Source organism: Dermacentor variabilis, chromosome 8, assembly GCF_050947875.1.
Source record: "Dermacentor variabilis isolate Ectoservices chromosome 8, ASM5094787v1, whole genome shotgun sequence".
NCBI classification, from domain to species: domain Eukaryota; kingdom Metazoa; phylum Arthropoda; class Arachnida; order Ixodida; family Ixodidae; genus Dermacentor; species Dermacentor variabilis.
This window is the reverse complement of record NC_134575.1, coordinates 16869025-16890104: the sequence shown is the minus strand read 5'-3', so window position 1 is coordinate 16890104 and position 21080 is coordinate 16869025. Positions and strand designations below refer to the sequence as shown.

Genomic DNA, 21080 nt, shown 5'->3' with positions numbered 1-21080 from the left:
GCAGCACAGGAAAATGAAAGCGGCGGATTGTGGGAAGTACATGGATTTGCCTAAACTTCGTCTTTTTGGCTTCAAACGGCTTTGTGACTTTGCAAACTCGTGATTTTCAACAGTGTATCGCGCAATAAATAATTAAATAAACATCATTAAAATTGTCTGACGACAGGATTCCAACACAGGAACTCTAGCATAGAAGCCTGATATTGAAACCATTAAGCCACGGACGCATGTATCGACAAGTGAATGAAATGCCCTTATGAATTTATCGCGGGTATGCCAGTGCCGTGAGACGCTTGGCGCATTTCGATTTGGCCGCCTGACCAAGCTTAATCGTTGCAATTAGTAGCAATTGTGCGTGTTTCCGGCGTCTTCTGCACTTCGAAGAGCATAGATTGCGCTGAAATTTACGAAATAAGATTGGTCTAGCGTAATATTCAAAGCCACAAGAACGTCTGAATCCTAAAGCACGAAGATCAGACAAATCCATGTACTTCCAATAATTCCCATGGTGGTACAACGACTGCAGCACCAGAGTTCCCTCTAGTAATTTTTTGTAGGAAACTGAATGCTCCACTCCACCAGTGGCAAATGATGTGGCGCCATCTGACAGCAAGGAATCCAAACACTGTCGTGACTCCATGGTCTCCGAGACTGCCGCTCGTGCGCACAATCGTGGATGCCTTGCACTGCGCGTGAGTGTGACTTGACCGTTTCTTTCTTGCTGTTACGGAGGGGAGCGAGTAGCAAGAGCGAATTCAGATCGAGGCGGATTCACTGGTTTCTACTGCTATTAGAGTGTACTAGAATACCACAGTCTAGTATACTCTACTGTTATGCAATCATGTGACAACGGGCGGACCACCGCGCTGATTTTCGGGCGGCAAGCCGCATTTCTGTAAGCAGCACAAAATTGTGCGCCCATGTGGTGTCTGGGGATGCTCTCGACTGGGTCATCGCATCGGTCGGTTTGCGGCCTTACTTAAGCGTTCTACGCTAAAAGAAAATAAAAAATAACACAGAAAATAAAACGATAATAACTGTACCACTAGTTATACTCACCGACGGTAGTTAAAGGCAGTAATGACGTATGCAACGTCACGACACTTTGTTCGTGGACGGCCGATTTGAATTTCGCTGGAAGAAAGCAGACGCTTCGGATGCGACTTTCTCGAAGTGTTTTCTTGGCACGAAACATGTGCTGCGTGTATGAAATAGTATTTCAGCAGTCCACGTTGACAAATTATTTGCCTTTAGGGGCGTCTAAACGTTAGCGTGGACGACGTAAGGTCAAACATTCACAATAATAAATTACCAGCTAACCAAATTCGTGACCCTGCGAAGACCTACCGTAATAGGGCCACTTGTGGGGCCAGCTTATATGGGTTTCAATTTTACCACATGACGCCCCCTCCTGGTTTCTTTCCGTCCGCCTTCCCAAATGCAGTCACGCTACCAAATTTCGTGCTAACCGCAGAGTGTATCAGAATTGCTTCTGAAATGCGTCAAGACAAGTCAACGCAAAGTCCTAGTTATGCTTGCTTCGTTAAATATTCTTCATCGCACAGTTAAGTGAGCAAAAATTAGCTGGCATCAAACGTTCAGGCGTGGCTTCGCTGCCTTGTTGCCAGCACAGCCCCGACAGCGATGACCTTTTCCGAGGTCATTCTGATGTTTTGCAGCATTTCATGCAACTCGTTGTGCCGCCGCTTTTGCACCCGATAAGTACCCATGCAGCACCTCTTGTTAAGCCTAGCGCGCTAAGGATGTGACCACCGGATCTGGAAAGCATCGCCGAACTGCCACCAGCAGAAGTTACAGAAGTTAAGAAGTTACAGCTGCAAAGAGTTTAACAGCTGAAAATAGTTACAACAGTTTTCTTTTTTTGCGAACCTTCCACGTCAACTCAGAGAGGGCCCACGACGCGGCGGTGAAGCTCGGCCTACCAGTTCCGACTTGGGACCGGCCCGCTGCTCTACCGCCTTGAGCGGTAGAGTACCTCAGGACCTAATTAAATTTCTCTGTCTGTCTGTCTGTCTGCGAGCATGCCGCTATCATTTGGTTGGTACGAGTGTGAATATATTGTGGGCGTTTATTACGCACGTCCTTCTTCATCTGTATATAATCATCCTACGTTGATCGATCATCTTCAGTGCCGTGGGATTATCATCATCGGGTGTGTGCCTTTGCTGGTTCGATGCCTAGTGCTCGGGCATAATAAACGTCGTTCCAAAATGACGACATACGTGGTGGAGGTGACTCTTAGATCCTCAGTACTTCACCCGCTCAGCCTACCACCTGGAGCTTCTTGCAGGCCGCCTCTGGCGCCCACTGTCCGTTAGCATGTCCAAGGCCAACCGACCCTCCACTCCCACCGCTACCTTTCCGACACCGCAAGCCACCCCGTATATTCTAAGCAGCCACCATCGTGACCCCCATCTCTTCGTTGGCCTTCGTAGAGACGATGTGGAGGACTAGCTGGACGACTACGAGCGAGTAAGTTCCGCTAATCGTTGGGACGGCCCCCTCAAGCTCCGCCATGTCTCCTTCTACATGACGGGTGTGACGAAGACTTGGTCCTTCAACCACGAGATAGCCTGTACTGACTCGGCTGCCTTTAAGCAGCAGTTCCGCCAAGCATTTGGTACATCGGCGGTTCGTTCTACCATCGAGTCTACATAATGACGTACCATTGTGTCCAGTGTAATCTTGTGTAACCTGCCTGGGATGGTCACTGCGACTCTGCCGGTGACATTCCCGTTTTCAATGCGTTTTTTTATCAAACGCATCCTCTACCATGCGTGTGTGTTGTTGTGCGACTGATGCTGTTTTCATGAGCATGACAACAAAGAACTGCATGCATACTCATCACCATTTCTTCATTAACATTTCCTACGCGACGCCACATAACCTGATCCTCGCATACTATGTCATCGCTGGTTCTGGCCTCCGAAATGCACGCACAGACGCCACTGCGTTTGCAGTCTGCGCGCAGCGCACAACCTTGCACCACGTGGTCTACACCAGCTGTTGATGCGACATGGCTAAGTGGTTAGCCCACTCGACTCCCGAATGTGCATTGCCTCAAGGGATCGTCCTCTGGTGTGTTCGAAGACGACGTCACCGTAACAAAAAGGACGGGCAAGGCAAACCCAATTTCGAGAACTGAACTAGTGTCGCAGTAATACAGGGCATTATAATAACTGTATCTCAGGGTTTTACTAATATAGAAGCCACTTGAATATTCACATTGGTCCATGGGACGCAGGCACAGTAAATGTTCAAGGACAACTCCGGCGATTTCTTGACCATGTCAAGGTAATGGAATATTTAGGTTCCCGACACCCGCCGGTCACGCGTCTGATAGCAGAACTGTTCCGCAAGTTTGAAATTAATTTTCAATATTTAATGATGCGCAAAAGCCAAACCGGAACCTGACCAAGCAGCCGGGCGAACCTCTTCGTGTGACGTCAGGAGATGCAAGTGGCAGTCTTGCGCGCGGGGCCAATGAAGCCGGCGAAGAGCAGACGCTCAGCTGATTCGTGACCGCACTTGGCCTTCGGACGACAATGTCAGCGGCAGGAGCTCGTCGGATCTGCCAAACAGCGACAGCTATGAATCTCACAGATTCAATCGCCACGAATCGCCGTTCGCATTCGACCCGCCACCACGAGAGCCAGCGCGCGTGTGCAACGTATTGTGCTGCAACGTGAAGACGAAGGGTTGCCCTAACCACTGATTTTACACGTACTGCTTGCTATATTAGGTGTTTTACCTCTTCACAGGGAAGCCCTTCGCATACTCACTACAAGATGTGGAGCACGTCTTTCCGGATTTGTATGCCGCAGGAATGCCGCTGACAGCTCAAAGCACCAACCGGTGCATTTGTTTACATCGGCAGCTGCAGCGGCCGCTCATCGTTCGCTTGAGATATAATGCCGGCTGCTCACCGGTGACATCAATCAATGTCAGAACATATCAAAACACGCAGATTTTGTGCAAGCAAGCACTGTTGCATCACTCGTTGTCGCGCTGATATGAGCGTCCACATACCTTTGAATACAGCGAGCGGGAGTCCGTAGAACGGGAGCGTTGTTATAAAGTCTACTTATCATGCTTCGTATTGCCTCAGAGAGAGAGAAGGGAAGAAGGAAAGGCAGGGAGGTTAACCAGACTGAGTCCAGTTTGCTACCCTACATGTGGGGAGGGGAATGGGGAATGAGAGAGAGAGAAAGAAAACATGAGTCTATAACGCACTTTCACATGCACTAAGTTAGATGTAGGATGCCTATAGTCGGGCACTCAAATCTGCTGCCTTCAGGTTGTGAAAAAGCGCTCGATCTGCTTTCTGGGCTAATGAACTGTGCGGCCAGGCTCCCAAGATTTTTGCTTCCGTAAATGGCCTGTCATTCAGTCTATCCAAGGCACACTGGAAAGTCTGACGTTTATTATGAAAGCGAGAACAGTGGCACAGAAGACGACTGATGGTCTCTTCACACTTGCACTTAGCGCACATTGGTTAGTCCGCCATAGCAATACAATAGCTGTAGGAGTTGGTGAATTCTACTCCTACCCACAGTCGACACAGCAGTGTTGCGTCACGTCGTGAAAGGTTTGCTGGTAATTTAAGTTTCAGTGATGGGCCTAGGCTGTATAAACTACACTTAGAGTTCTGTGGTGTATCCCAGTAACCGAACGTGATGGTACGAGCTAGAATGCGAAGCTCTCTTCCAGCGTCTACTCTCGATAAAGGTATAAGGAGTGTGGGTGCGCCATACTGGGCATGTCGGGCAGCGTCATCGGCGAGGTGATTACCAAAGACGCCACAATGTCCTGGCAGCCACTGAAAGATGATATCATGTCCTCGTTCAGAAACGCAATGGCAAGTTTCGTTGATTTGCGACATCAGCTGTTCATAATTGCCACGTCGTAAACCTCGCAAGCTCTGGAGGGCTGCTTTCGAATCACGAGATATTGCCGATTTGTTGGGCTGTTCTTTTTCAATGTATTCGACAGCACCGCGAAGCGCGGCCAGTTCGGAACCTGTAGCTGTCGTTACGTGTTAAGTCTTAAACTTGATGACGACGGATTGAGATGGTATAACAATGGCGCCCGTCGAGTTTTCCGAGACGGAACCGTCCGTGTAAACATGGATCCGTTTAGCGTATGAACAATGCAAAAGTTCCAATATGATTTGCTTGAGGGCCGAGGTGGTCAGGCTAGCTTTCTTCACTATTCCTGGAACAACAAGGTACACAGGAGGCTTTTTCAAGCACAGAGGGGATGACGTTCTTGTTACGGGTGAGTGCCTCGATGACAAAGAGTGCTGGTTAGCCGCAATTGATCTGGAGACCGCTGCCTTGGGTCTTTTCTCAGGCAAGCGACCGAGATGGTGGTCAAGGTCTCTGGATATATGGCGAACAAGCGCCCGGAGTGCGTAGATAGCTCTATAGGTCGTTATTGGGTGGTCTCTCGCGGTGGCAATTGTTGCCACGGTTGAAACATTTCGAGGTAGCCCCAGACATTTTCGAAGGGCTTGGCCTTGAATGCTCTGTAGGACATGGTTGTTAGTTTTGTTAGCATTGGACAGCAATGGTGTGCTATATCGCAAGTATCCTAGGAAGATCGTCCTGTATAGTTGAAGCCACGGATGTGCCCCACCTTTTACCGGCAAGAAACCTTGGCATATGGGCGATAGAAGTAAGCCTCTTCTTCAAGTATGAGATGTGGGGGCTCCATCAAAGGTCTCTGTCGATAATAACGCCTAGGAATCGGTGAGATTTTGCTTAGGAAATTGGTTGGTGGTCAATACAAATGGGGTACCAGGTCATGGGCTTGTGGGTAAAAGCGACTAAGGCGCACTTCTCGGTCGATATGCTGAGGCCTTGAGCGCGCAGGTGCGATGATGTTAAGGTCACTGCTTTTTGGAGCCGTGCACGCACCTGTAGACGTGTAACTGCCGAGGCCCATATGCATATGTCGTCAGCATATATGGAGAGGTTTACTGTATGTGGTGTAACGGCGGCAAGTCCAAGGATTGCAAGGTTGAACAAAGTGGGGCTAAGAGCCCCGCCCTGCGGAACGCCACGGCAAGTGTAATGGTCAGCGGTTCGGCCATGTGCACAAAGAAGGTTCTTTTGAATAGATAGCTCCGAATCCACCGAAACATGCGTCCACCAATTTCATTATTTTCCAGGGCATCAAGATTGGCTTCATGCGTTACAGTATCATAGGCGCTTTTCACATCAAGGAATAGTGCAACAGATATACGCTTGCGATGTTTTTCTTGTTGTCCTCTATTGACAACGGCATCGACCTCGTATTGCCTTAATGCACACAAGGAATGTGTTGCGTAAAGCAGGCACAGATTAGCATGCTGAGTGTATGGTCATTCATTTAGAGAGCGCGTAGTTTTCTCAAGGAAACGCCGATGTTGGTATTGAAATTGTTGGCAGCTGAACGAGGCGGTTGTTTACGCTGCATGCTGTACCGAAGGGGCCTCCACTTGCTGGGATCCACTTGATTTGGGTTACGTGGCAAACAATGCACCTCAGAAGCTAAATAACGAGTCAGCATAACAATTAATGCTCAAAAATACTCCTATGTACGTAGTCAGGTTTAATTTAGGTATGCGCCGGTGAGCGCGACTGGCTGCCTTCGAGAACAGCAACGCACGCCTTGTCGTCGCTTCTAGCTTTCTGCGTGTGCACATTGCGAAATGTGGAATGGTTTATTTCAAATCTGTATCGTCAAAACTGAACGACTCAAACAGTTTTTTTTTTGTTCCAATGGGCTAATTAGCTTCAGGTCAGTTGCTCAGGTCGGCCAGCAGTGCACAAACTCGGGCGTCTGTGAGGCTTAACCTCAGCTGAACGCGAACGGCATGAGCTCAAACAATATGTGCGGATGGCGACGGCTGAAGTTCGTGCCGCCAGCAACGCAACACCACCTAGCTCCCATCTCTTACGCGTCAACACATTAGGTAACTTTTTGCGATAGCAACTTCTCACACCAAACACTAGCCCACTATACACTAGCTCACTCCTCAATCCTGTCGTCTGCAATCCATTTCGAGCATGCTCCGCGTACACCACCTTTTGACGCGATATGGCCAGTAGCTGAGGAGCAGGCAAGGCAGGTGGCACGAGAGAATGAACGAAATTCATTCGTAAACAAATCTGGGCTACTCTCGAGCCCGATTGCTTCAATATTTTACGGAAGCATGCAGAAGAACGCACTCAGTAAATTTCGTTCGGATACGGTGACCTCGAAAAATTACCGGAGTTGCCCTTTAAACCTAAAGTAAATAGAGTCGAATGGTAACTTACGAGATCTCATATCCGATGGTCAAGTCCAGATTCAGTTCTTCCAATGATGTCGTTTTGCAGAGCGCTGGGATCAGTGTCTTCCACAGAACGAGGTCATCGCAAGTGGGGCCGTCGCTCAGTGTCAGCTTCTTCAGGATAGCGGCGCTCTTGATCAGGTAATGGGCGAATAGCTCCCCGGGCACCATTTGGAAGCTGGCTCTGTACACGCGACCTCCGACAGCTAGATCAGCGACGGTGCGGTTTGCTATGAGAGCCCAGACAAACTGCGCCACACATTCTGGATTCCATTCCAGACGACTGACATCAAGAGTCGTGAGATTTCTGGGCGCTCGTGCCGGAAGCCGGCCACCGAAAATTTGAACCGTCGAGTTCAGCGAGCCGGTCTCGGTTTTGAAGACGAGCTCGTCAAGGGATGACAGAGAGTCGATGAGCGAGAAGACGTCAGCGTCCTTCCTTAAGAGGCGAAAGCGTTGACTTGGTGAGTAGACCGTCAAGCTCTTCAATGCGCCACCCTTGCTGAGCGCGTCTCGCACCCGACAGGTGCAGCAAGCGCCGGAGTATACTTCCAAGGCAGTGAAACAACGCGAATGACAAGTGAGCAGATCGTTGGCGAGCTTGAACGCCGAGCTTCTCATCTGGTCGTCCGTTTGAGCCCAGAATGGGAACTGGCAGGCGGAAATCTGAGTCACTGCCAGGCGGATGCCACCGACCTGTCGGACGTCCTCGCACAGTTCTAGTCCCGCGCCAAGGAGCCCTTCGTTAATGGCTTCTCGGTGCTGAAGCAATTGGCATCTCTCGTCGGTAGTCTTGGTGCACGGGACACACAGTTTGTTGGGTCTCATTTTGTGCTTCGTCGTAGGGCGCGCCTATTTTATTCTTTTTTTTTCACGTAGAACTTGTAGGTGGAAGCTCAATATGATCACCGTGCTTCCACACCGAGGACGTACTTGAACTCTTCAATGGGTGCCATCTGCGACGGAAAGAAAGAGCAAAATAAATTAATAGCCAAATTAAAAGAGCATGGTAGAAAGGTGCATAGTTTCAACTACGATAGACTTAAACACGTCCTCAACCAGTCTGCAGATAGGATACTCTACTGTGAACATCTCTGCCAAATCTTGCGCTCGTGGGTGGCGCGTACTGCTCACAAGCGGAGCGCGAAATTTTTTGTTTATTTAAAATCATTTTCAAATTTCCGGAACAACTGTACAAACAAGACGCATGACAGGGGCGCCTTGGGTGTCTAAATATTCCATAACCTTGACTTGATGAGAAACAGCCGGAGCAGCCCTTTAAGGAGTCGGTGCATGTTGCTGCTTCCTTGTGTTTGCCATAGGTAGACTAACTAAATAGATAGATTAACCTAAACTTCGGATGGGAAGACTGAAACAATCTGCGGTAATCACATATATTCTTCCGACTGTTTTCGTACAACGCTGCATCCTACACATTGGTGAAGTTTGTAGCCCACGAAGAGACAAGGACACAGAATGACGTGGTACACACAGGCGCTGAATTGCAACAGGTTTTCTTTTTTCGCGTCAAAGAACCACATATATAGGCAACAGTATTCTGCAGCAGTCATCACGAAAGACGATTGTTTGTGCGTTATAAATACATCGCAAGTCACCAATCTACTCAGCCATCTAAACTCCATAGAAGTATACATTCAGTTTTATTTATTTATTTATTTGAGTACCCTAAGGGCCCATTAGGGCATTACATAGGGGGGGACGAAAAAGTTCAAGCATGAGTGAAATCTGTACAATGTAAATATATGAAGGCATTAGGAACCATAAAAAACATATAGCAGAAGCAAACAAAAAAAAAAGAAAGAAAGAAAGAAAAGGGTAACGAAATTTATGCAATGTTTAGTAGTGTGAAACACGCATAAGAACCTAGAATGTGATGCAAACAATCAGTACCCATCGGAACACGATGGGTACTCAAATCAAATAAACGTTTAGGTAAACAGCCGACACAGATACATAGCAGATGAAACGGAGTGAATTTTACACAATGCCAAGCACTTTAAAACGCTGTTTAAGTAAATATTCAAGAAAATGTGGGTTCTGACAGGTTGACACACTCTAAACAGGTTAGTAGTGCTGCATGAAATGATGATGATTCCGTAAGCGAGACAATGTTTGCAGGTAGCGAGTTCCATTCGGCAATAGATAAAACGAGAGGCGAATTTTGATAAGCGTTAGTCCTGGCAAATATAGGTTTTACTTTATGAACATGGTCTGTGCGGGTAGAGATGTGGGGAGCGGGAAGAATATGGGCTCGAGCGAATGCAGTGTTGCTGTGGTAAAGGCTATGGAAGAAGGTCAACCGTGATAATTTCCTGCGCATGCCAAGTGAAGGGAGATTAAGTAATTTCTTTAAGGCGGACACACTTTGATATCGCGAGTATGAAGTTAAGATGAACCGCGCAGCTTTATTTTGAACTGATTCGAGTAGGTTCGTGAGATTAGACTGATGGGGGTGCCAAATTATTGACGCATATTCTAAAGAAGGCCTGATAAGAGTACTGTATGCTCGAAGTCTGGTATCTGTGTTAGCAAGGTGTAAGTGACGTTTCAGGTAACCAAGTTTTTTGCATGCTTTTGTGGTGATGTGTTCAATGTGAGCATTCCAGCTTAAATTGGAGGTAAACAGGACACCCAAGTACTTGATTGAAGATACTGAGTCAACAGTAATACCGCGTATTGCATATTGGTCAGAGGTAGGTTGGGGTATCGAAGCAAATTTTACGTGTTTAGTTTTGGCTATGTTAATTTCCATCTGCCATGTGTCACACCAGCCAGTTAGTTTTGTTAAATCAGACTGCAACACAGAGATGTCGGCAGGGCAGCTTATTTCATTATATAAGACGCAGTCATCTGCGAAGAGACGTATATGTGAGGTAATATTAGTTGCGATGTCATTTATGTATATTAAAAATAGCAGTGGCCCAAGGACGGATCCTTGAGGAACTCCCGAAGTGACGTGAGTGCGGTTAGAAAAGCAGTTGTCGAGACTGATTACTTGAAATCGGTTCGTTAGGAACTCCTCAATCCATCGCGTCGTGTTGTAGTTAAGCTGTAGGTTTCTAACTTTCAGTTTTAGTCGATTATGAGGTACTCGGTCGAAAGCTTTAGAAAAGTCAATAAAAATGGCGTCTGTACTAATCAATCTGTGCAAAGAAATGTGAATATCTGTTACGAGTTCATAAAGTTGCGTCTGACATGAGCGATTTTGGCGAAAGCCATGTTGGTTATTGAGGAGCAGGTTATTATCGTTAAGATAGGCTATAATGTGAGAGTATAGGATGTGTTCCAGTAATTTGCAGCAGATAGATGTCAGTGATATAGGTCTGTAATTATTAGGGTCTGCTGTATTACCTGATTTAAATACCGGTATCACTAATGCTGTTTTCCAATCTTCCGGTAAGCACCCTGTATCGAGTGATTGCTGAAATATTAGAGATAACAAAACTGAAGAGTAGTGCGAGGTTAATTTTAGAAGTTTAGCGCTTATACCGTCAGGACCTGGGCTCGTTTTATGAGGAAGCCTGTCAATGGCACGAGAAACACCATGTTCCGTTATTATGATGGATGAAAAAGGGAATCGAATAGATGGTTGTTCAAGTATGTGAGTGTTATCAAGTGGCAGTTCGTTAGTAAAAACTGCAGAGAAGCATTTGTTGAATAGCTCAGTGCTATCTTTTGTGTTGAGCACTGCCCCGTTTTCGGAAAGTAGTAAGGGAGCAGTGTGATCTGCTTTTGGGTTAACTACTTGCCAAAACTTTTTCGGATCAGTTTTTATCATATTGGGAAGGGTGCAATTAAAAAACTTGTGTTTAGCTTCGATAATTGTTGTTTCTGTAAGGCGTGCTATGGTTTTGTAATTTTGCCAGTCTTCTCGAGCATTTGTTCGCGCAGCTTTTCTGAACGCTCTTTTTTTCTTGTTTATACACTTCTTCACTTCGCGGTTAAACCACGGATCGTTCTGCCTTGAGCTGATGGTCATTCTTGGTATGCATGTAGTTTCAACTTCTTTGAGTTTATCGCGGAACAAGCTCCAGTTATCATGTACCGTTCTGTTTTGAAAATTGTTTGCAAAGTCTGCTGTAAATGAGGCTAACATATCAATTATTCTGCCATTGTCGGCGCGTGCGTAGTTGAGAATGTATTTTTTCGCTGTATATTTCTTGGCAGGTTTCAATGAAAAGGAACATTGCACCACCCTGTGATCACTTAATGGTTCTAGCACATGTGTCGTAGCAAGGTCTGGATGATTTGTTAAAATAATATCTAGTATGTGTTCACCCCGAGTTGGTTCGCGCACGACTTGAGTTAAGTGATGAAAATACAAGGTTTGTAGAAAATGAAGACACTCAGATCTGTTGCAATTTTCCTTTAACGAAGAAGTTGACCACTCGATACCTGGGTAATTAAAATCACCCCCTAATATTAGTATGCATTTTGGAAACTGGGATAAGACCTGTTGTAAAGCATCATTGAAAAAATGAACAAATTCCAAACGGCTATCGGGTGGACGATAGCATGCACCAATGACACATTGCGCATGTCCGATACGTGCAGAGACCCACACTATTTCAAGAGGAGAGTTAATTTGTGAACGCGAAAGAGACGGATCCCTTCCATTCTTTGACTTACGAGTTAACCGAACAGGAGGCGCTCTAAATTTCTCAATCTACCAGAAGCCAACGCATACAGGCCACTACCTACAGTATAATGCAAATCAGCATGCAAGCTACAAAACGTCAATAGTAAATACTTTAATAAGAAGAACCGAAACACACGGCACTTTAGAGTTTGATAAAAGAACAGAAAGACTATTATCGAACTCCGAAAGAACGTTTACGCCAACCATTTCATGCGAAAATCAATGCGGCAGCAAAAAGAAACGAACTTCGAAACAGCCCTCGACTCAACCCCCCCCCCCCCCCCGATATGTATGATTCTCCCCTACGTCCAAGGTACAAGCATTATCAGCCACATTTCAAAGAAAGAAGGCATAAATGTCACGCACAAAACGATTAACAAAATAAATCATCTCCTACCGAAACCCAAGGACAATTCACTAATGTTGAATTCCAATGGCAGATCCAGATCAAGTTTTTCTTCTCTGTATGGAGCAATCCTATTCCAATGGCAGAATGGGAGCGTGAGCTGTGTGTTCCAATGGCAGATTGGGACCAGCCGCTGATCCCGGATTGCTCCGTGGAGCAAAAATATTTGCTCCGCCGAAATCGGCAGATTTGACCGGAAGTCCTCGTGACGTATTTTCTTAACCCGCCTATGCTTCCTGTCACGATCGCCTGTTTCCGGTCGCGGGCAGCTATGGACGGCGTCCACGGGAAACGTGGACGCCGCTTCGCGCCGTGCGATTTTGTCGAGTGATGATTCTTCTGACCCGGACAGTGAAATGGGGTGGTGGGTTGCGCTTCCGAGCGCTTGTTCCTCTCTCTATTCTAGCGCCCTCTCACTTGATTTTCCTGTACTAAGTGCCCCCGCGGGAGCGCACGCATTCCCTTCGCAGATATGGTGCGAGCAGATGAGAGCAATCTCAGTCGGAGCGACGCGCTCCGTTCGTGATCCGGCCGAGCGCTCACGATCTACCATTGGAATTCAACATTAGAGAGCGAGCCCCCTCTCTCTCTATAAAAAAATCAAATGTTGCGGCTGTCAGGCAGCATACAATGGCGAAACGAAAAACCGGACCGCAAGGATGAAGCAACACAAGAACAATGTCAGAAGATTCTCCAGACAGCGAAACCCCCTAGCCGAAAACTCACGAAAATGCGAACCATGAAATTGCCTTCAAAGGAACAGAAATTCTGACAACCGAGACCTAGTAACAAAAACGACTGTTGTTGGAGTTATGGTATATACAAAACACCAGACATGGCTTGAACCGTTGCTTTATAAAAATTTCTAGCAACATATTTTAGACTGTCTTTAGACTATTGTTACTAGAACCTACCAACAGTCAATTGAAGTCCTACCAACTGTCTTTATACATCCTAACAACGCTCTAATAGCACCCTAGAAACAATTGGCCAACCCCCAATAGAAACGTGTTCATAGGATGTCTTTAAACTTCCCGCAAATTTTCTATGAACATTTGTCTTTATACATCCCAGGAACATTCTTTCAAAAGAACAATGTTCATATGTCTTCTGCCAACTTCCTACCAACCACGTATTAACATTCTTCCAATTGAAGAATGTTTGTAAACGTTCAGCCCACTTCCTACCGATCATCTATTAACATTTGTATACATCCTAGTAACATCCTGTAAACAGTTGGCCTCAATTGAAGCATGTTCATAGGTGGTCTGTAAACAATCTAGTAACAGTCAACCAACACAAGCGTTTAGGTTCTGTGGTAACATTGTGGCAATAGTTTACTTGCATGTGTTTATGTACTTGCTACTGACGTTCTACTAGCCCCATATAGTAACATTTGTCAGTATGTGTGAACATGTTGGTAAAAGGCCGTATGCAACCTAGGAGGTGCAAAGGCCGTTTGCACTAAAAGACGTTTATTCGCACAAATATATTTACACAATATTATGAAAAAAGTAATAGAGAAATTAATAAACATATTAATGATTTCGTTGATTACGGCATGGCAGCTGTCGCATAATCTCTAGCAAGCATCGATGATAATGTATTTTTTACATTCAGAGCTGATGTCTCTGAGAATTTTTGCTGAGTGAACCCTGCACAGAAACAAGATGGTCAGTGTTAACATCATGTTCACGTTAGCACATCAGATATAATGGTATATAGAACAGCTTTTTTAACAAGGTTCACATGCAAGTTTACATTAATGCTAAAATTATAGCCGTCATCCCTGTTTACTTGCAGAGGAAATGGCAAGGAGGGAGCACATTTCGCAATGCATTTCCTTTGCTGCGTTGTATTCACTACGTGTTATTACTATTGGCAGAGTCCTGCTATTGGGAAAGTGTGCAAAATCGTTCCCGCAAAGAAGGAAACAGCCTGAAACTTTAGTATAGCCCTAAAGTTGTGGCCTGAATAACTTGAGTTTCCCAAAATGTTTTCTTAACCAATTACCTGCATAAATAAATTACTCACTCAAAAAGTCAATTATATGGTTTACTCTCTGCGAAATTTGTAGCGCGCAGAATACACACGGACGCAGAGAAGGTGTACACGCGAGCGCTTATTCACAACTGTTTGTTTTTGGAAAGACACAGAACGTAAAAGCGCCAGCTAGCTGCACCGAGCATGTTCAAAACGTGTCATCCATGTTTATATATGAAGCAGTATTCAAGAATACAAATTCTTTGTCAGTGGTAGCAACCAATGGTTGACTGATGCATTTTTAAGCACGCCTTATTATATGGAACTCTTCTGTAATTTCACGTGTTCACATATTTTTACTCGAAAACAAAATATCAGTGTCAAAAAATACCGGTTCACAGTGAGATAGGTTGCAGTGGTTAGACAAGTGCGAATGATTTTCTTTCACAGTCACACTTGTCTAACCAGTGCAACCTATGTCATTGTGAACCGTGGAACTATACGCTCAATATTTCATTACCTCTCATCCTGTACAGTAAGAGTAGGATAGAGCAAAGCATGAGTTCATGATGAGACAATATTTACCACACATTAAGTCATCGCGACCGATGCAATAACGTAGTGTTTGCACGCTTCGTGATTATAGCAAATTCAAGCGAAGCGCATGACGCGGCATAGTTCAAGTAGGTAAGAAAATCGTTCTTAAAACATTTCACATCTTACAGTTCGCGCTGTAATAACCTGCCTACGTGCACCTTAGGAAGCTGAAATCAAAATAACATCAAAATAATGTTTATGAAGAGTGATGGAAAAGAACATACCTTTTATTATAATTTGGAGACAGACAAAATTTCGGCGCAGTGCTGTCTTGAGGTACAGCTGTTCGCTACTTGTGCAATGTGCAGTTTAAAACACAGACAGGGCCGATATTAAATCACTATCTCCTCACACGACACTGCATCGCACCTGGATGAGAAGTTGCGGAAACGTTCACATCACGGAACGAAGAAAATGCCGTGGGCTTTGCAAGCACGTTGGCCGGTTGGCTTGCATCGATGAATAACCCACAACACAGCATAAGCATAAACAGCAGCAAAAACAGCAAGATTGCTGCTACAATACGCGAACAAACACCTACATCGCTCCGACCGTACCACGCCGGCGTCGCAAAGGTACTGTCGGCGATTGCGATGGCCTCCCTCTTTGCCTCGACTTGGACCACTGTCAAATTTGTGCGCATGCGCGAGAGAGGCATGTGACTTTCCTTCCATCAACCCGCTTCACCTTGACCGCAGCAGAACTAAAGCCCCTTTTTACGCCGAACCATGTATTCCCCCCCACCCCCTTACCTTGCGAGGGTTGACTGAAACCTAGACATTCATCGCCTCTCGGTGACAGCTGTGGCGGACCTTTGTGTGCGCCTCCCCCTCTGGGAACTGCGCTCAGAGGTGAGAGTGAAGTTCCCAGAAAGGGATGGGCGAGGTTGAAAAAGAACCTGACAAGACAGCCGATTTAATCTTGTTGTGCATTTAGGGGCTGTATAATTTTATCTTTCGAAACAATTTTTGTTCGGAAAACCGACTTGTTTCTCCATATATAATGAAAATAGAAAAATAAAATCATATAAGGCAAATTATGTGGTTATTCTATTTTGCGCAAGAACATCCTTTAGTACTTGTCACTTTCAACGAGAAAAATTTGCTTCGTGGCAGCCAGCGCAAAATAAATTTGAAGTCTATTGTAGTAGTATTTTTATAGTTAAATAGATGTCCAAAGCGTGGCGGCTATGCCGTTACCGGTTTTCAGACTCCCGAAGCACGGCAAAAGCACGGCCTTTGATATCCTGGCTCTTGGCATCCGGAATGCCATAATTACGGGTGTCATAAGGGCACCGCAACACCTTGCCGGAGCTCAGAATTTTGTCGCCGTGTTACGAAGCGAAATCACTGAATATTTAGAGTGTATAATTACCCCTTTTCGATCTGTTTTCTCACACAGCAAGCTACCATCGCCGTAAAGCAGATCAGTTGATGTAGTTACTTTGCCTTCACTTTGATGCGGCGTCCTATTAGTTTCCTCTAATGTGCAGAAGCCGTCGGTAGGAGGTAGGTACGAAAGCATGCGAATTTTCCATACAGTAAAGAAAGCTACAGAGAGAAAGATGCAGAAAGCTAAATTTTTTATACAGTAAGGATAATTTCATTCTTTTTTCACTAAAAGGTGTCCCTTGCAAAGAATTCAGCTTCTCTTTCTAGTCAACCTGTGCGCTTACTCAGGTCAACACTCGTTCTCACTCAGGAGCACTCAGCAGTATTTTGCAGCCTTTTGGATTTTTGAGCGGCAATGTTCCAGCGTCGCGTTACCCTGAGTTCGGCTCTTTTTCTTCTTCTTAACAAATATCGTGACGCTACTGTGCTGACACGTTCCAGCTTAGGGCGTACTATATATACCGCGGAGTGCACTGAACTGATTATCTCGTTGCAAAGCGAAATGGTGGCCTTGCAATAGCACTGCGTGGTAAGGGCCGATTTACGCTCGAGCGCCGCGCCACACCACCCGCCTGCCCGCACGCATGTAGTCGGGTGAAAATTTGCACATTTCGCAGACTGGTACACATATTGCGGTTTACACTGAATGTGCGAGCCCAATGTATACCAAAACCTGTGAACCAGTGTGCGAAATGTGCAGTTTTGCGCACGCGTGCGGCGATCGGGCGGTGTCACTGCTCAAGCGTAAATCGGCCTTTAATTAACCAGCCCTAAGGCTGGTTAATAAAGCTGTGCAACTGGTGCGCGGCCGCCACAGTACTCCACTATCAGAGCAGCCGGGTGGTTTAGCTCGAGAGATTTTCTCGAAGTGTGCTGACGTCACCGCACGCTCACGTAGTCCAGTAGAAGCTTCAAAAAGATTAGTTCTAGCAGTTTACGAACATATTTCTTTAAACATTTTAGTAGCACTCCGTCAACAATTCGCTACCGACTTGTATTGGAACTGTGATTTACAACAAAGAGCCTGATTCCTGAGTATGTCATATATCGGCATTAATATGTGTTAGAAAAATTAATCGAAAACTCTCAAGTTACTTCCCATTTTAAATATTTTTCGCCAAACAGTACGAGCTATGGACGTATTGAGGGTACATGTTCTTCAGAAAAAGTTATTTCGATGATGTATAGTAAAGCGTTCTTTACACAAAAGTAACGAGCCTTTTGACGGAGTACTAAAGTTATTTAGACAAAAGCTAGAAGATACGTAAACGGGGCACTCAAAATATTCTATATACAAAGTAAGAGGGAAATCTTTTAACGGTGTATTTAAAAGGTTCTTTATACAAAAGTGAGAAGGAAGTCTTTCAACGCTGTATTAAAACAACCTTTATACAAAAGTAAGAGAATGTATTCTTAATGGTGTATTTAAAATATTCTTTGTACAAAAGTAAGAAGGAAGTCCTTTAACGGTGTATTTAAAACATTCTTTATACAAAAGTAAGAAGGAAGTCTTTTAACGGTGTACTTAAAACATTCTTTTTGCAAAAGTAAGGAGGAAGTATTTTGACAGTGTATGAACAAATATTACTAGAATCTAAATGTAGATAGACTGTCAGTAAAGTAAATAGAAAGTTGGTACAAGTTCTAAATAATGGTGATGAACATTTTTGTAAGGGAAAGGGAAACCTGCCATCAGCTTATATATTCACGGGTTAAGTATACAGCCCCCCCCCCCAAAAAAAAAAAAACTTACAGTGGCGGTTCACTTCGGGAATGCGGGTGCTGAGCAAGCGTGCTACAGCGCACACGACACTATCGCCCCTCGGTGCGTCTAGACGCCTACAGTCTCCGCATCGCAGATCGCAATCACGACAGGGCTCGCGCGGCCGACGACTTTTGGTTTCGGGGAAGAAACCAAAAGTTTTCCTCAGGTACGTAGATGATTGCTTCTGCATCGTGAAGACGGGGCAAGTCGAAAGCCTGCAAAGACACTTGAAACTCCATAGACCCGGATATACAGTTCACATATCAGCGCGAACAGAACGGATCGCTCCCATTCTCAGATGTACAAGTTACACGAACAGACGGCATTCTAAAATTTTCGGTCTACCGAAAACCAACCCACACGGGCCGCTACCTTCAATTCCGATCCGACCATCCGGCAAGCCACAAGGCGTCTGTTGTAAATTCCTTATTCAAAAGAGCCGAAACTCATTCCTAATCGGAATCGGATCAAAAGAAAGAAAAGAGCACGGTTATCAACGAACTTAAAAGGAATGTGTACACCGATGACTTCATTCGAAAAACAACCCGACAACAAAAAAGAAGAAACAAACTAGGGGACCTTCAGCCGTTGACTTCTTCCCAACCCGAGAAACGAGTATCCATCCCGTACGTCAGAGGTACCAGCGAAGCGCTCAGCCGAATGTTAAAAAAAGAAGGCCTCAAAGTGGCGCAGAAACCGACTAACAATTTCAAAAATCCTCCTCCCTAAGCCAAAAGATCGTCCATCAAAAGCAAAAGCTCAAGGTGTCGTCCACAATATCAGCTGCGCCGACTGTCAGGCGTCGTACATCGCGGAAACCAAAAATCTAAAAGAAATGATCAGACAACACGAGAACGACGACAGAACATTCGACCGTATACGCAGCGCCGTCGCCGAACACTCTGAAGACGCCGACCACAAGATTGCTTCCCGGGAAACTCAAATCCTTCGAACAAAGACGAACTCGCGAAAAAGACTACTACTGAAGTCATGGCACATTCAGAATACGGGGGCGGGGGGGAGGGGGGGACATCAACCGCGTGAAAGGCAACCTACCCTCGGTGTATATCCATGGCCTTGGCGACATGACGAAAAGAAGAAAAGGACGCACCAAAACGTCCGCGCTGCCCCTCAACCTCCTTCCCCCCCCTCCCCTCCACCACCTCCAGTCAGCGGAACTCTCGCGGGTAAAGCTCCCCAGCACCGGTCATCCTAGCCGCCCAGCACCACGACAGCCGTCTGACCCTTTTGTCCCCTCCCCCTTCCCGTGTGTTGTCACCCCACCTTCCGTACTCTCCCCTTCTTTTCTTTACAAAGGCCCCCTTTAAAAGCTGCACACAGCCACCCCCCCGAAGAACGACCCCTGAAGAAGGAGCCGAATGGGCTCCAAAACGTCGGGCTAATAAAATTCAGCTATTTGGTTGCAGTCACTCTGAAAGTCCTTCGCAGGTTAATGTATGCCAAATATCAGTTACACATTGCGGCCTCTAGTCTAGCCGATTAGATAGAATTAATATGTCAATCAATAATGCCAAGAAAAAAAAAGGAAAGCTAATGATATATTGTCCTTGCAGAGCCGCAAAACCTTGCTTGGATGCACAGTTTGGTGAACGAAGATATATGTCGCTTTGAAAGCATGGTATCCAATTTCCTTTAATTTCTAGCGCAATAAAATGCAACATAAACGTTTAAACGTTTGTGATCTCTTACGCGACATTGGCAAGACAATGGAGAATAAATGTCAACACTCACCTTCTGGTAGAATGTCAGGTCCACGCGTAGCGATCAGGTATCTCCAGTGGTCCACCACACACGCAGTCGCAGGGCGCGTGACCGACCAGTGGCAGTCAGGGTGACGTCATTACAGAGTCACGCGGCCTGCCTACGCACCAGGTTCCGATTGTCCCCATGGAAGGAGAGGAGCCTATCTGAAGACCTCCTATGTATCGAGGGTCTATGTATCGAGGGTCGCCTCCTAGGTCTTGTCATGTGCTGACGTATTCGTCACGGGCGATGACTCACCGCGCATGCAGCCAGCCAGCTGAACGCCAGGGGGCGCACCAGCGGTGGAGCATTCGCCGAAACACAGCCCTCCCCGGGACTGTTTCTCAGAAAAGTTGTCGCCACAACAACAGCCGGGAAACCTTGGAGACGCGGTTAGTGCCGAACTGTCATGGCCGCTCAACGCAAAAGCACAGGGTCGTGGTACTGCGCTGGACGAATAGCATGGGAACGAACTGTGTTGAAGGACCTCACGCCATTTTAGGTGACCCCCAGAACGAATTCCCACCACATCAATGACGAGCAGCCTCTCCCAAAATCGGATCCCCCGATCCTATTTTGATGCGGGTCGTTTTGAGGTGACGTTCAAGAATAATGGCACGTTCACACTGGGGAATCCGGCGTCTACAGCGAACGGAATTCTGCCGGCGAAATTCGCGTCGTGCACATTGCTCGCCCACCGCGCCGCTGAAACGCGATACAGAGCCATCTGCCGTATAGGACGCTCCCTTCCAAACAAGCGCGGGATATCCCGCATGCTCCCGCGACACGAAACTGGAGGGTACTGGAATGGGGGAGCGGGTCCAGCGGACGGTTTGGCAAGCGCTGAGGGTGTTGCAAGAAGCGCTGAAATTGCGGCGGCGCTGCCGTCGCCTTCTCCTGAAGCTTCGCCTGTTTCGGCAGCGCCCATTGGCTGAGGCGAGCTCACGGGCTGCGTGGCTGTCGTCTGCTCGACGCACCGTCGTTGTCGTGTCGTTAGCGTTGTTTCTGTCGCTCTTTCTCCATTTGATTGACTGCAGGTCCGCGGGGAAGAAAATCACTGTTTACTATACCACACTAATACTAAAGCTGTCTAGTTTTAGATTAACGTACGATATACCAATGCGTACGCTATAAGATAGCGGGTCGTCACTGCGCATGCGCAAGACGCTAAAGGA

At 46.2% G+C, this 21080-nt stretch overlaps 1 protein-coding gene across 1 annotated transcript in view; it reads right to left on the bottom strand.

The window, feature by feature from the left end:
* The window catches only part of LOC142589712 (uncharacterized), a 28756-nt gene extending 8061 nt beyond the window's left edge, over positions 1–20695 (bottom strand). The window contains exons 1-2 of the mRNA XM_075701261.1: positions 19894–20695; positions 7326–8295 (exon numbers count right to left, since the gene is read on the bottom strand). Coding sequence (XP_075557376.1) covers positions 7326–8167 — 842 coding nt within the window. The 5' untranslated portion in view covers positions 8168–8295; positions 19894–20695. The remainder of the gene's footprint in view (positions 1–7325; positions 8296–19893) is intronic.
* Between the last annotated feature and the right edge of the window lie 385 nt (positions 20696–21080).